General features: G+C 36.5%; 1 protein-coding gene across 15 annotated transcripts in view; it reads left to right on the top strand.

Annotated features, from left to right (window-relative positions):
- LOC136836607 (titin) overlaps positions 1-15339 on the top strand; it is a 356015-nt gene that overhangs the window by 255145 nt on the left and 85531 nt on the right. For all 15 annotated transcript variants that reach the window (XM_067101069.1, XM_067101067.1, XM_067101061.1 and 12 more), the window contains 10 exons: positions 6537-6787; positions 7183-7304; positions 7662-7793; positions 9485-9676; positions 11319-11489; positions 11977-12105; positions 12514-12636; positions 13453-13591; positions 14258-14466; positions 15068-15244. In XM_067101069.1, the coding sequence (XP_066957170.1) occupies positions 6537-6787; positions 7183-7304; positions 7662-7793; positions 9485-9676; positions 11319-11489; positions 11977-12105; positions 12514-12636; positions 13453-13591; positions 14258-14466; positions 15068-15244 (1645 nt within the window). The remainder of the gene's footprint in view (positions 1-6536; positions 6788-7182; positions 7305-7661; positions 7794-9484; positions 9677-11318; positions 11490-11976; positions 12106-12513; positions 12637-13452; positions 13592-14257; positions 14467-15067; positions 15245-15339) is intronic.

The raw sequence follows: 15339 nt of genomic DNA, 5'->3' as shown, positions 1-15339 counted from the left end.
GATCGAGAAGGGTATATAATTCAACCAGCGGGCACTTAATGACTCTATACCCTTACTGTGTGTGCATTTTTGATTTACACCAATTTCTTTTCTAAATCTGTAACATCAAGTCCCGATTCTGTTTTTCATATTTTAAACTTGTAATTTAAGGTATACTTGAGTTTGCAAGAGAGAGAGAGAGAGAGAGAGAGAGAGAGAGAGAGAGAGAGAGAGAGAGAGAGAGAGAGAGAGAGCAACATCACGCTTGACGATTTCGTAGTTATAAAATGCAAATGAGTCTCGAGTGGCGAGGCCGTAAAACCTGGATCATTTACGGGGATACCGGAGAGACAGGAAATAAAAACGAATAATCTCTTCCTTGTTTTTACACTTAGTGGTCTGAACGCTCTTATAAGGTCCTCCTGAAGGGGATAGAATACAAGTGGATGTTCGAGATGAACCAGTAAAATATTACTTTGCTTTTAAGGAAACGCTTAAGATCTGAGGAGTCAGTAATGGCACGGATGGCGTTGATCTCTTCAGTTCGACTTCGTATAAATGTTGTTTATAACCAGAGAAAAGAGGCAGGTTTAGCATTTTTATACGCCTCTGGCAGCAGCAATAATAATAATAATAATAATAATAATAATAATAATATTGGAGGAAAAATCTTCACAGTTATGTAACTACAAATAAACATAACAGTGGATTTGTTTGTCCATTTCCAGACTCATTATACATTGAGTATTTTATAATTTATGATAATTTTGTTCTTGATCAAAGATATACTCAAAGATGTCTGCCATCCAGGTGCACATTAATAGCATCACTCAAGAGTAAAGGAGATTGAGAATGACCTTTCGAAGGTTCGAGGGGGAATGAGAACTGAAGCAGAGGCGGGCTCTAGCTTGTGGAATGATGGAACAAGAAGGTTTGAAGTAGATCACTGATGAAGGGAAGGAAGAGGGTTGAGAAAGGAACAGATCCATGTTGGGAAAAAGGCAGAGGAGTAAGTCTCGACATCTAATAGAATGTGATACTTGAAAATTAGACAGTAGGAATGAAGACATAGAAAGGAGATTGGTTAATAATAAGCTCTTGAGATCTTACGTCAGACTTTATACTAAGATTCGACGGCGCCCAAAACACCTTGAGGTTCCCAAAGGTTACTTAGGCAGGATGAACAGATAAGATTAAGATAGGATTTTTTTCAGCTATTTATTATGTGTTATTTGACGTCATAACTGCCAGGGCCATTGTCACCGTAAGATAGGATTGTTAACCAACTGAAAAGGAACTAATGTTTACCGTGAAAAAACGTACAAGAGATGCAGAAATTTTTTATGAACATGCGTTTTTCTACGTCGATATGCCCATATTGCGTTGTATAAAAAATTTTTTGATAGAGATATGACACAGGGTGTGTTTTTTTAAAGCGTACAAGCTCGTTTGCGTTGGGTTTCATGCATTATACGGATACGTATTTGGCAGTGATGAGCCATATGATTTGAATAAGACTCCAAAACGAGCCACAAACTAATCAATAAATGAATACATGAAAGCGTAAACAAGTCAGGGCGTCCAGACGAGTTCTGAGAGAGGAGGCGGCTTCTTCTTCCTCCTCTCATAAGTCGATGCGAGATGGCTACTGAATTGCGATGAATCTCGCTCACCACGTGTGGGCTGTTTGATGGATGGATGGATGGATAGTGGGTGGTGGGTGAAGGGATTCGCCGGGTCAGGTGTACTCACTTCAGTTTCAGAGGACAGGGTATGACGTGTATTTTTGCGGGGGCAGGTTATTGGTACTGGAGTAGAAAGAGTGTTCAATTATGTTTGTTGAGAGGGCAGGCTGGGCTGTTAACCCACGGTCTTTTACAAGACAAATCCGTTATGAGGTTTATTTTTTTTAATTATTTCATCATATCCTGTGTTTGTGTGTGTAAAAGATAGACAAATTTGTGTGTGTGTGTGTGTGTGTGTGTGTGAAAAAAAGGTAAACAGATAAATTTATACCTAGGGAAAAGACGAGGTAATTAATTGACGTTTATCATTTCCGAGAACAAGTTATATTTTGCAAAAGGGGTCACTGACAGTCAAAAAGTAAAAAAAAAAAAAAAATCAATTGTATCAGACCATGATGATCGATTGATGAATCTGTGGCATAGGACGACTAATAAATATTTTGAATAGATACGTCTTTAAGTATGTGTCATTTCATCGCCGTTGGATTCTTTGTTGCATTTGTAATTTCGAGGGACATGCCTTTCATTTGAGAGAGATGGAATCATCGTTATCGCTATTGAAGGACAAGTGATGACAAGGAGACAGTAATTTAGTGTGTGGGCAAGTTATCGACACTCTCAGTTTCATAAAATTTTGATGATGATAGAGAAAGAAAGCGAGATACATCCATACATATTTTATTTTTATTTTCACCATTATGTTTCTGTTTCTTACATCTTTGTTGGAATGTTGTTGCGTTTCTCAACCTTTTTCGGATCCTAGCTTGATGCCGTTACGCATTCACAGATGGGCAGCATGATGGTTAGCAGGCCTGATTGAGACCACGGACTTGCTGATGCTAGTGCCTCAGCATTAAAGATATGCAGTTCACACACTATATATATATATATATATATATATATATATATATATATATATATATATATATATATATATAAGTATGTATACATAAAAAGAGAGGTATTGTTAGTCCAAATTTCTCCATTCATTGTAATGGATCTCACGTTGTGTGGTTTGAAGGTTTCACTTCACCTTTGGAAGGATGTGGTCCTCTGGTGCCTTATCTCGCCGGAGACAACCCCTTCTCTAATTTCGTGTACGCAACACTTTTGTTTGTTATTTTGGTATCAAGGTCGACTGAAATACAAAGGCAGGGATAAGGTATCGTGTTATTGTCCGGTGGTATTGAAATTTTTTTCACCTTTTCTAGTTTTCAATTATGTCACTTTGATTGTGAATACAAATCAGTTCTGAAGGTGGATTTATGCACACACACACACATATATATGTGTATGTGTGTATGCAAGTATGCATGTATGTATGTATTCTTTTCTAGCTCCTCATTGGACGGGTTGGTATCGTTCTCGGCTAGCACTCTTCTGGGTCCGCGTTCGATTCTCTGACCGGCCAATGAAGAATTGGAGAAATTTATTTTTGGTGATAGAAATTCATTTCTCGTTATAATGTGGTTCGGATTCCACACAAGCTGTAGGTCCTATTGCTAGGTAACCAGTTGGTTCTAGCCACGTAAAATAAATCTGATCCTTCGGGCCAGCCCTAGGAGAGCTGTTAATCAGCTCAGTGGTCTGGTTAAACTAAGGTATACTTTTGAACCTTTTCTCTGGTTACCATAGAATACTCGTCATTTTAATCTCGTAAACATCTTGACTAAAGAATCGTACCGGGTTTTCCTTGTGATTGCAGTTTATTTTAGTTTTAAACTTTGAATGATATTAAAGTTGATATTTGCGGAATTTTTTTGGGGGGGTCATTACCATACCACTTTGTGTCTGAATTTATTGCCTTATGTTCCTACTTAAAAATTTTATCGACGGCAAGTGAATAGACTCCATCGTTAGTACCTACAGCATGGGAACAGCGGCAGGAGGCCCCTATTCATTAAACGTTTCACATTTGTTAGTATTTGAATGAGGAATTTATGCATGTTCTTTATATTGATAATAATAATGTGATATAAGAGAAGGTCGAAATGGCAGATCTCGATCCTAGGGACGTTACGTACCGTTTCGAAGTGCAGACCAAGGGAGCTTAATTTTACTAAATTTTGGGCCAGTGGTGTGGGATGTTGACCCCTGGCTGGATGAACGCTAGGCTTAACGTTGAAGTTTACTTCTCACAGACAATATATTACACACAGGGGAAAATATATGGATACACATTGCGTTTTGTTGTGTAGGATGCATAGTTTAACGAGAGTGCCGATTTATATTTCTAGATTTGGGCTAGCCCGAATGATTGGGTCTCGATTTAAGTGATAGGTAAACTCTGGAGGGACTTAAAGTTATAGGAGTTGGACAGCAGAGTGAACAGAGATGGGAGAGAATGCAGTATGGACCTCAGAATGACGATTCGAGTATCTTCTGGTGTGTCTGTGTTTTAAGGATTTTGATATAACGGTACATAGTCTTGTTAGTTCTTTGGTCCGGGTTATTAGCTTTTCAGTTTTGTTATGTGCGGGTCTTTAGTGATTGATATTGAATCAAGTAAAGACGTTCTGGTCACCTGAGGTTCATTTGCACATGGTAGAGTTCCTAATCAGGAGGCATACTTTTTTACTTTTTTTTCTTGCATCTTCTTACATCAGCAGTACGGCATGTCCGGGAATTTTAAATGTATTAGGGTCTGCTGGCATTGGAGACTGGTGCCAGAACTTGCAATTTTTCAGTTGCGCTCTATTCACGTAATATTAAAAAATACCTGTAGATATGAAATTCTCTCTCTCTCTCTCTCTCTCTCTCTCTCTCTCTCTCTCTCTCTCTCTCTCCCAGCATCTATCTTCATGTAGACATTCTATTTAAACCTTAAGATAAAAAAAAAAAAAAATAGAACAGCAACGCAAGCTTTCAGTTCGGTTCCCGTAGTGCCAAATTTGGGACCAACAAGGGTTGCAACGGGCACCCTCTCACCTTTTACGGTCAAGTTATCGGTACCTCCTGGAGGGAGAACTCGAGGCGCAGTTACTCTCAGGGCTTGACCTCTACCTGGCGGGTTGGGTCACCGAGAAGGGACACCCCTTTTTCTCCCGGTGACATTGATGCATATTGGCGTCTTTCATTGGCAAACCTGTTGCCTTCGCAAGCACGGGCTTTGTTTATGAGGGAGTCCGCCTGAGTGACGGGGCTATTTTTTTTTGCTTATCCTTGAGTCTGACACCTTAGAGGATTAATGCAGTAAATGTTGCGCAGGTTTTTGATTAGCACTTTCTTTGTAGGAGATTCTCAAAGGGTATGATAGTGAGGAAGAATAGTCGATGTTAGCGTAAGTGGAATTAAGGATTGAGATTAAAAATATAATAGTTTTTGGTTAATAATATTTTTTGTGGGATATTTCCGTGGACGTAGTAGTGATTAAATATTTGTTTCTTAGCGTTTATGAGGTTAAGGATAGAGATTAAATATATCAGATGTATGATGACTGGTCTCTGTATTGTAGATTCCCAAAGGATATGATAGTGGGTAAGAGGTGAAAATCTTGAGCGTAAACAGAATTGAGAATAGAGATTAAATGCATCAGGTTTGAGCAGTAATTTGTTTTCCTTTTTAGAATTTTCCAAAGAAATAATGGAGGGGCATTAGGTATCATGAATTAATTCAATTTCTTATTTTAATTTGCATTATATATATATATATATATATATATATATATATATATATATATATATATATATATTATTAGGTTTTTATCGAGTAATTTCTCTGTAAGAGATGACCATTTGATATAACTGACAGGGAGCACATACATTTTTACTATCTTTTATGGATTGATTTCTTGTACTAAGGAGCCATTAGCTAACAATTAGTACAATTTTGCATTTATTTTTTGGCTTTTTCTTGTTTGTATGTCCATGTGGCCTGAAGAGGTTCAGTGATGAACATTTATGTACATTTTCCTCCTCATTCGCTTTTATGAGTTTCTAGTCAGAGCTCACAAAGATTTATGTTTACGGCTTTTTACTCTTCGTATTTTGAATAACTTCCAGCAGGATATTCGTCGTTTATCTCTTTATTGGTTTTCCTAGACTATTCCATGAACACGTAACCTCCGCTCTTTAGTTTATTGTCTCAGGAATTGGCTTACGGTTGAAATTTATCTTCTGGGTACCGTAAATGATGTTATGCACGTTCAGTGTACGATTGTTAGTCTGTTCTAACCATGTATCTTTACTTGGCAGTGTGCTTAATTTCTGGTTATAAATTTTTATTGTATTTATTTACTTAATAGAAGTTTTATGGCATTTCAAGTGCTTCTGTTCAGTAACGGTTCCAAGTTTAATATCAAATTTATGACGCTGCATGTAATTCGCGTATTATGTTTACGAATCCTCTTTACTTCATGTTTTCATGATAGATGTTATGTATTTGCTAAACTTATCGCGGCTTTTTCCTTTCTTTCGCAAATGTGAGTTCCATTCTAACTTAGATGGTTGTTTGGCTTGCTCCATACGAATGATAATGCATATTGAAAAATAGTAAATTATTTTTTTAAACATTTTCAGTAAATGATCGTCATGTGAATAGCATGAATGAATGCAGGTTGCATCGAGCATCCCTGCACGTGGTGTGCGCGTAACTTGGTTACCTCTGCAAAATTGAGTGGTTGATTTTGTTCCTCTTCTGAACCACCCACCATCGCACAGGGTCTTTAGAGCTCATTCTTAGACAAGAACCTTCTTCTTCTTCTTCTTCTTCTTCTTCTTCTTCTTCTTCTTCTTCTTCTTATTATTATTATTATTATTATTATTATTAATTAAAAATTTAACGCTGTTCCTACCTCTTCTGTTCCTTCTGCAGGAAGGCACGACAGTACAGCGACTGCATGGACGCTGCCGAGAGGGCGTATACTGACAACGTGATGCCCAACGACGCCGAGGGGGCACGTCAACTCCTCTCGGCTTTACACGACCACAAGCGGGCCATCCTCGAAGCCTCCATGTACACCCTGCAGGAGGCGCAGGCCCTTTTAGCCCGGCTCAGGGGAATGGCAGCCGAGGGCGCTACCCTTGATTCAAGACCCCTTCAGATTAAGACCAACATAGAATTCTGTGAGTAGAGCAAGAAATTTTGAGAACAAGATAATTGTTTATTTTTCAATATTTTGGACTGCATTTTAAATTAAAGGTAACTTTGAATATTTTTACTCTGTTCATGATGGTAAACTTTGTTTTACAAAGCGCTTCAGTATACTTTCAAGGATCAGGTCATAGTCATTTTTAATTTATATTTTAGCTAAATACGAGAATTATATATCTATTTACTGTTAATTTTGATTTGTATTTAGTAATTAACTTATTTTATTTTTATGTAGTTATATGGTAGTTATGTGATGTATGCCTATTCTATTAATAGCCTTCAAATCAGTCCAGTTATAACTATGTCATCCCCTCATAAATGATCTTTTGTGCAGTTTTTTAACTGTTTTTATTTCCTTGGATTTCAGCCTGCTCCCAAATCGAACACTATCTCGAGTCTCTCCATGACCGGAGGCGGTTCTTGGATGGACTCTTCTCCGCCAGAAAGCATCACCTGGAACAGTGCCTGGCACTCTGCCTTTTGTATCAGGTGGGACAAACAGACAGAAAATCAGAGTTTATGTAAAGACTTTTATTTTAGACCAGGGAGAGGGAGCTTTTTGCAAATGGAATTTCAATGTCTCAGAGAGAACTAGCGATGTAGAGAATTTCATATGAAATTATTTTTCGATGATCTTTCTTTGTTTCTTAGTGAGAATGTCATTAGATAAACTATCTTTTCTTCTTAGACAGACAGACGGACAGACGGAGTATTTGTTAATGGATTTCCTTGACGTCTCAAAGAGGCGTTCAGCAAACCTAAGAAATTCAATTCGTGTAACTTAATACCTGCTTATTACTAGTTATTGTTTATCACAATCTTACAGACATTTTCATCCTCCTTTAGGACCTGACCGAAGCCGTAACGGCCTTGAAGCAGCTTCGTGACGAGGTGTCCGAGCAACAGGGCTTGGGAGAGTCACAAGGCAACGCCGAAATTCTACTGCATGAGCACATGAAGAGGCAAGCGACGGCGAAGGTCAGTATTGAGTTGCAGCACTTTGAAGTGTTGATGGAAGCACAGTTAGTTAGTAAAGTAGTAGATTAGGAAATGGCATTACTTGGGAATACTGAAGTGAGGAGTAGGTAGTCGGAAAGCAGTAGCCAAGGTCTATAGAGCGCCATAGACCTTGGCAGTAGCTGTAGAAGTAGCAGCGCGTAGAAATGTTAAAGTAAGGAACAGTTAGCTAGGGAGGTAGTAGATTTGTCAGTACAGTAGAAAAATGTTGAAATTTGGAGCAGTTATTCAGATAAATAAATGGTAGGCCTTCAGCAGAACGAAAACCAGTAGAAAGAGTCCAGAAAATGGAAAAAGAGGGTAGAGATGATTTTCAGGGAGATAAGGTGTCTAGCTGCTGGAAGAAGAGTGAGCTGTCAAAGACAGATGGTTTTGGGGCGAGGAACAGTTAGTATGCAAAGCAGAAAAGCAGTAGATATGAAAATAGTAGAAAGAAAACTGGTTGGAATGCCCAAATAATCATAAGCAAAGGGTACAGATGAAGACCTGAACCTGGCAGAAAGTTCACAAGATAGTATTCAATGACAAGGGCTCATTTTTATATCTAACTCAAGGAAGTTCTAATAAAAACGTCAGTAATGTGAAGCGTTGAATTATTCTGAATGTTTTTCTGTCCTTTTTAACTTATTCATAGTTTATGAGTTTGTTGTTTTTTTTGGCATAGTCTTTGCTTGATTATGTATATGATTTTTTAGCTGAAACTTTACCATATCTGTTTTATGAGGGTAAAATTTTTTGTCTAGGCTTCATCTAACAAATATTTACTCAAGTATTAATTATTATATACATTTTCAACGGCAAATTTCCCGCAGTTTTTTATTGTTGGAATAATACATTTAAATAAATAAATTTTGTTTTCTCTATTACTGAAGTTTATTGGGAATGATACTGATATGTTTCTTAACGTTTCTATAAAGGAAGGTACGATTGCCTGAGGCACTTGCAGGGTATATGAAGACTATATTCATTCGCATTATCTTTTTTATGTCATAGCTTTTATTAGAAAGAAACTAAGGAAGTCCAGTTCTTGTGTTCAGTTTGGATTTTCTATGATTGTCACCTATTTTATTAAAAAAATAACTATTGTCTGTAGTAATTCGGTGACTGATTTTTTTAATTTTCTTAAAATAATTGTATGTTTCAAGTTTCCTCTGAGCAGTTCTCTGTTTTTCTTGAAAGACTTCAGTGAAAGCTTGGATTTAGCAGAAACAGTTACGAATCGTACTGTTTATGTGAAAAGGGCTTGACAGAAATTGTAAAGTCCAATGCAAAGTAAAACTAATTTTTTGTTTTTATTCGAGATGTGTCGATGACACTTTGATTACTGGTCTTACCATCTACAAATGTCCGTTATCTAGTTATTGCATTAGGTTTTCATATGATAGATTTATGATGTATATTGTGAAATATTGTAATTGATTAGTTATTGTACATAACAATGTCCTGTTTAATTAGTTGTATCAGATTTTCATTTGATGAATTTATGATGTATAATGAGAAATATTGTAATTTATTAGTTATTGCATGTAAAAAAGTCGTGGTTAATTATTAATTTTTTTTAGGTTTTCATTTGATAAATTTATAATCTATACAATGCAAAGTACCGTAATTAAAAAGAAGCAAACCTCAGTTAATCTTCTTACTGCCAACAGGAAATTCAAGACAAGTGCATCATGCACTTGAAGAAAGCCGAGAAGATGGCGTCGAGCGGCCATTACGCCGGCTTAGAGGCCAGATCCAGGGCTTATTCGGTTCTGGAGGCCGCCACGGCCCTCCACGAGACCTGTGACACTCGCAAGGCTCTGCTGAATCAGTCCATCTTGTTCTTCAAGTTAGCTCAAACGGTGAGGCTTTGATTGATCTGTATTCGAAGTCTGTCGTTGCAAAGACTAGGGTCATCAGCACTGGAAATATCGGGTTGTGAATAACGTGATTTCAAAGCAAGGCTTGGAGAGAATAATTCACTCTATTCTTGTATAATTTATATATACTTACTCTCCTAGGAATATATATGTATGTATGCATATTATAACATGAATGAGTCAATACATATACTTTTACATGTATAAGATTGCACATTCATTCATCCAGAGTTTCCATATACAAGATAACTGAAATAATCAAGAGATATAATCAGTTATTATTATCATCAATTCCAGAACAACAAAGAGCCGACATATTATAAAAGACAGAGAGTAGTTATATTTTTGCATTAAGATAAAGATTAAAGTAAGTACACATCTTTCTTTTAAAAAACGCAGTTTACTGCTAATGCTTTTATTTCTGAATATGGTGATAAGGTTACCATATTCAGAAATGAAAGTATTAGCAGTAAATGACGTCGTTTTAAGAAAGACGTAGGTTTACTTTAATCTTTATCTTATGCAAAGTACATAACTGCTTTCTCTGTCTTTTTATATATATGTATGTATGGCTGTTTGTTTGTTCACAAATCGATGATATGTAGTTGATTGTATCTATTGATTATATTCAGTTATATATGGAAATTCTAGATGAATGAATGTGTGTGTCTGTATGTAAAAAGTATCATGTTATGCATACATACATACACATATGTATATATATATATATATATATATATATATATATATATATATATATATATATATATATATATATATATATATATACTGTATATATATATACACTTATATACAGTATATATATTTATTTTATTTATTAAATATATTTTCTAGGCAATTATATTGCTTAAATAGTCCTGGAAATTTACGTGTCTATTACAGTGCTGTTAACTTATCTCTCAAACTTTGTGAAGTATCACAGAGTACACTCTTGCTTTTGATGAGAACTTCAGTTAAGTGTTTTTCACTAAATTAATCATTCAGCGTTAGCCAAAGCAGGCCACCTGCAGCTACTTCATGTTGATACAGCTGTGGAGCCTCTTACTTTCAGCCAGGGCGGGTTGTTTGATGCTCGCTTACAGTTTAGGTTTGGTTGTGATGTTGTGTATATATTGTAAGGATACACTCCTAGGTTTCAGAGATTCCGGTTTTGTGTTTGTTTTTTATTGAGATCACTTATTGACCGTTATGTCGTCTTTTTTGTGACCGAGGGAGTTTGTGTATTACTGGTTTGTTTGGGAGTCATCTCAGCTGTTTGTTTAGGATTTTACTGTGTGTGAGTTGGTACAGTTACGTGTTAAGATTCACTTTTAATATTGTATGAATGGGGCTTCTGTATGCACGTTTTACTGGTTGGTCATATATGAGTGTATGTGTGTTTTACTGATGTCCTTATAAGGTGCTAGTTGACAGGAATGTTTTAATATTTATAAGCAGCTTTAATAATATTTATGTCTACTTTCGCACATAATCCACTGTGGAGGATTACTAAATAAGTTCATAGTATGTCACCTTGTCTCACAAGAATTTATACACATTATAAGTAGTACATTTTTTTGAAATTTTCGTTCCTGAACTGTATTTGCACGCTCTTTTTCCCCAGGCCCTTACCAAGTTAGATCAGGCTGAAGTGCAGGTAGCAGGTCTGAGCGGCGAGGGTGCTCAGAGGCTCTCAATGGTGATCGGCGTAGTAGAGGAAGCCATCCAGCCCGCGCTGGCTGAAGGATATGCCATCCTGGAAGTCACCGGCGGGAAGAACCAGCCGCATAATATGGTAGGATACCGACTGTTGTCTGAGAGGCTGTTCTGTCTGAGTCTCTCAATCTCAGAGTGAAATTTCAATAAGTTTTGTAATGGAAGGTTGTAATTTGTGGTTCTGTCATGTGATATCACAAAATGGCCGGAAATGTTTTAGTAAGCCAGTGTAGGTTTTAATTTTCTTGTCTCTTAATATTTCAGTAAGCAGCGGATTTTAAGAAAGGATTCCTGTTAGCTGTTTACTTTTAAGATTTTTGTAAACGGCTTTTTATGCCTCTTTATGATTTGACTGTAATTTTACCGTAAATTTATAGTAATATAAGAACTCGAGAAAGTTGCCAAGTTTTATTAAGCATACTACATTTTTTTTTGTACTGTAGTTTATGATGTTTTACTACTACACCGGTTATTAAAATAATACTAGGGTCATCTTTAAGCTGAAAAGATTCTTTTGAAAACAGTGATACATTTGTATGATTATTATTTCTTGTTTTCTCCCGAAGGGTATCTCTCTCATGGTGGAGGAACTTGAACGTCGTCGAAGCCATCTGTCCTCCGTTTGCGTAACATCCACGGAGCAAGTCCTCCAACGCACAGAACTCTCTAATGCCTTCCTGGAACGATACAACACGGTAGGCCCTAATATTACGGCATTGTAGATTTTGAATAAAACCGCAGTATTGGTGTTGATTGCAAGTAATTTATTTTTGCTAATTTAATTATGACCCTTTTTGCTATAATACACTTGGCTCTTTGGTTTTGAAGTAGTCTTATATATATATATGTATTTATACACACACACGCACACACACACACACACATATATATATATATATATATATATATATATATATATATATATATATATATATATATATATATACATACATATTGGTGGGCAAACTGTTTTCCTAATATGAAAATCTTCGACAACTTAACCACTTCATATACCTAAACAATAGTGTCAGCAGCTTCGGGAATGCGTTCATGTAGATGTTTATATATTTTTCTATCTCGAACGTTTGTTCATTTCCTTCCAGATCGATTCATGGTTGGTGCGAATTGGTGATGCCTTCCTCCAGGGTCATCAGGATCCTGGCGGTTCTCTCAGTCTGGCCAAAGACTTTCTCCATCTTCACCAGACTCTCAATCATGACGTTATGGTGAGTTTTGATTGAGAGATGTCATAAGTTCACCCCAGCTTTATAAAGTTTCCTTTATTTGAAGGTTATTGCGAGTGTAAAGAATTAGAAAAGTTTCTTAAAGCTATTTTAATATACTTAGCTTTTCCGCCTTAAGTTACGTGATGTATCATGGCTGTATTTCACTGACTTATCACGGGATTGGAAATGATATTTTAACGTTTTACAACTAAAACTATTTCAGATTTTCATTTGCAATACCTATATTTATCTTAAAATTCTTAGATGCCTTCGTTTATTATTTTTTTTTCTTTATGTTTATTGGAGTTAGTGGAGATGGGATGGGTTCGTGAGCAAATGTGGGAGATGAGAGCTTTGCCTTATGATAATTTCCGTAAATGAATAGCCTCTATTGGTAACCAATTTTATTTCAAAATAAGAGAGAATTAATGGCGAATATGTACTATTTCGACCCAGTGGGAATTTTATGTCTTTTTCCAAAGGGGATGTATTGTTTTCATTGATTTATACATTTTGTAACTTAGAGTGGGTAAAATCTGTAAAGGCTCTTCTTACGCTGTAAATTTGGCATAGATAGTAAATACATGACTTCTAAATTAAGGTTGAGATTTATGAATCATGGGGAGAGTTAAATCAGTTTACAATTCTTTCTCGTCTTTTGTAATATTAATTTAGTCCTTTAATTTACTTTCCATCCCTTCCTTACCATTCATACTGCTACATCACCCCATGACCGTATCGACAGTATGATTTTATTAAATATGTCCTTCATTGTTTATAGTAATACATTTTACCTTTTTATTCTTGTGATTGCAGGAGAAGAAGGCCGAAATTGACTCTTTGGCTGCTTTCTTAGAAACCCTAGCACCCGACTTGTCCCCTGATGATGCCAACAGCTTCCGAGAGAAGATGCAACAACTCATTGACCACTGGTCGGCCCTCAAGAAGTTGCTAGGTAAGAACTTGCAGTTAGCTATGATCGTATGGAGCGAACGTGATTTTTTTATACTTTAAGGTTTCTGTACTCATGTTGTTGTTGTTGCTTTGATTGCCCTTGCTTGTTGGTGTTGCATTTGTCCAACGTTTTCCCTCCTACTTTCTAGGTTTGGGTAATTAATTTACTGTATTGTGAGCCAGTATTAGAATTAATTTGTTTAAAGCATTTGTCCATCTTCTGATACATCAACCACTTTTCTCGTCATAGTCGTTCTTCTTCTTTTTGAAGTGTGTTGATTTGCTATTATAGACACAATCTCTTGAGTCTTGGTCGACTCACTAGGATTGTTTTTAAAGGTAGTATTAAAAAATCTGTTGTCATCTTGGGATTAAGCCCAGCTTTTTGTCATTGCATTTTCTTATTTTCTTCAGGCTTGTACTAGATAAACACTTGATTGTTTGTCCTCTTATTATTATTATTATTATTATTATTATTATTATTATTATTATTATTATTATTATTATTATTATTATTATTATTATTAACAACAACATATAACGTACCACTGGATCACATTTGTAGACTTTCCTCCGACTTGCCAAGAAGATTTGTTCTTAAAAGAAGGTGAAAACTAGGATGTGCCATCCTACTAGTTGACTGAATTTCGCTTCCCGATACCCACAGATATCAGAATCGCAATCACGGAGAAGTACGTGAAATTCCACGAAGACGCCGAGCGCGTCAACAACGAGCACGAGGCTTTCGAGTTATTGCTCAAGGATGCCAAAGGAGAGGACCGCCGCGATGAGGTGGAAGCCAAGTGGGAGCAGCTGCAGAAGTTGTACCTCGACTTGTGCAATAGCGGCAAGTCTTTCTGTCAAGATGTCAAGAACGTGAGTTTTAGATAACTGATTTTTGGGGACTAAATTCATTATGTAATTGTTATGGTGAATGCAAATAAGATATGTTGATTGATTATAGGAATGTCTGTAGGGAAATTTGCTCATAGAAGAGGTATTGACTTAGTTAAGGACTTTTAAGGTAAAATCAGGGCAAATTGCAATTACAGATCCCAGGTTTTATTGCCTGTACACTTTAAGGCTTTAAGAATATATCATACAACATATGTTTGTCTTTGGGCCGGGTTGAAGTAACTGTCCCTAGCTTCATTTTAGTATGTGTTACAAGGGAACCCTGTCAACTTTGTGTGACTTGAAGCGCAGTTTTCACTCTTCATGAAAAGTTCTAGAAACATTTCTTTATTAAGTAATTTGCGAGTTAAAATTCATATTATACTGGTTTGTGGGAAGTGACATGGGATGGTTTTGAACTGTTTCAGTGGACCATGAAGGCAATTTGATGAGTTAGTTGATTAGATAGTTGAGTTTGTTAATGGCAGTAAAAGCCACAAGTACCTGTATTTGTTGATATAAGTTGTTTGTAAGTATATGTAAGTATGTATACATAAGTGCACATTCCATCTCCTCTCTTCAGGCGGAGGACCCCTACCTGGACGCCAACAGGGCCATCCTCTGCGTGGAGAACATACTCGAACAGCTGGGCAAGAGGCGACTCGTCATCACAGATCTCCATTCGCACTTCCACATGAAGATTACAACGACCAAAGAAATGATCACTTTGTGGAATACCTACAGGGAAAATGTTAAAAAGGTATGGGATAAGGAATGTTCTCGGAAAGGTGTTGGAGGTCATTACATGTGACTTGAAAACACTGCCTAAGAATACGCAAACCTTAACACTCGCAT

Source organism: Macrobrachium rosenbergii, chromosome 56 (genome assembly GCF_040412425.1).
Source record: "Macrobrachium rosenbergii isolate ZJJX-2024 chromosome 56, ASM4041242v1, whole genome shotgun sequence".
Classification (NCBI taxonomy): Eukaryota; Metazoa; Arthropoda; class Malacostraca; order Decapoda; family Palaemonidae; genus Macrobrachium; species Macrobrachium rosenbergii.
The sequence above is the reverse complement of the archived record's forward strand: the minus strand, read 5'-3'. Positions and strand labels throughout refer to the sequence as shown.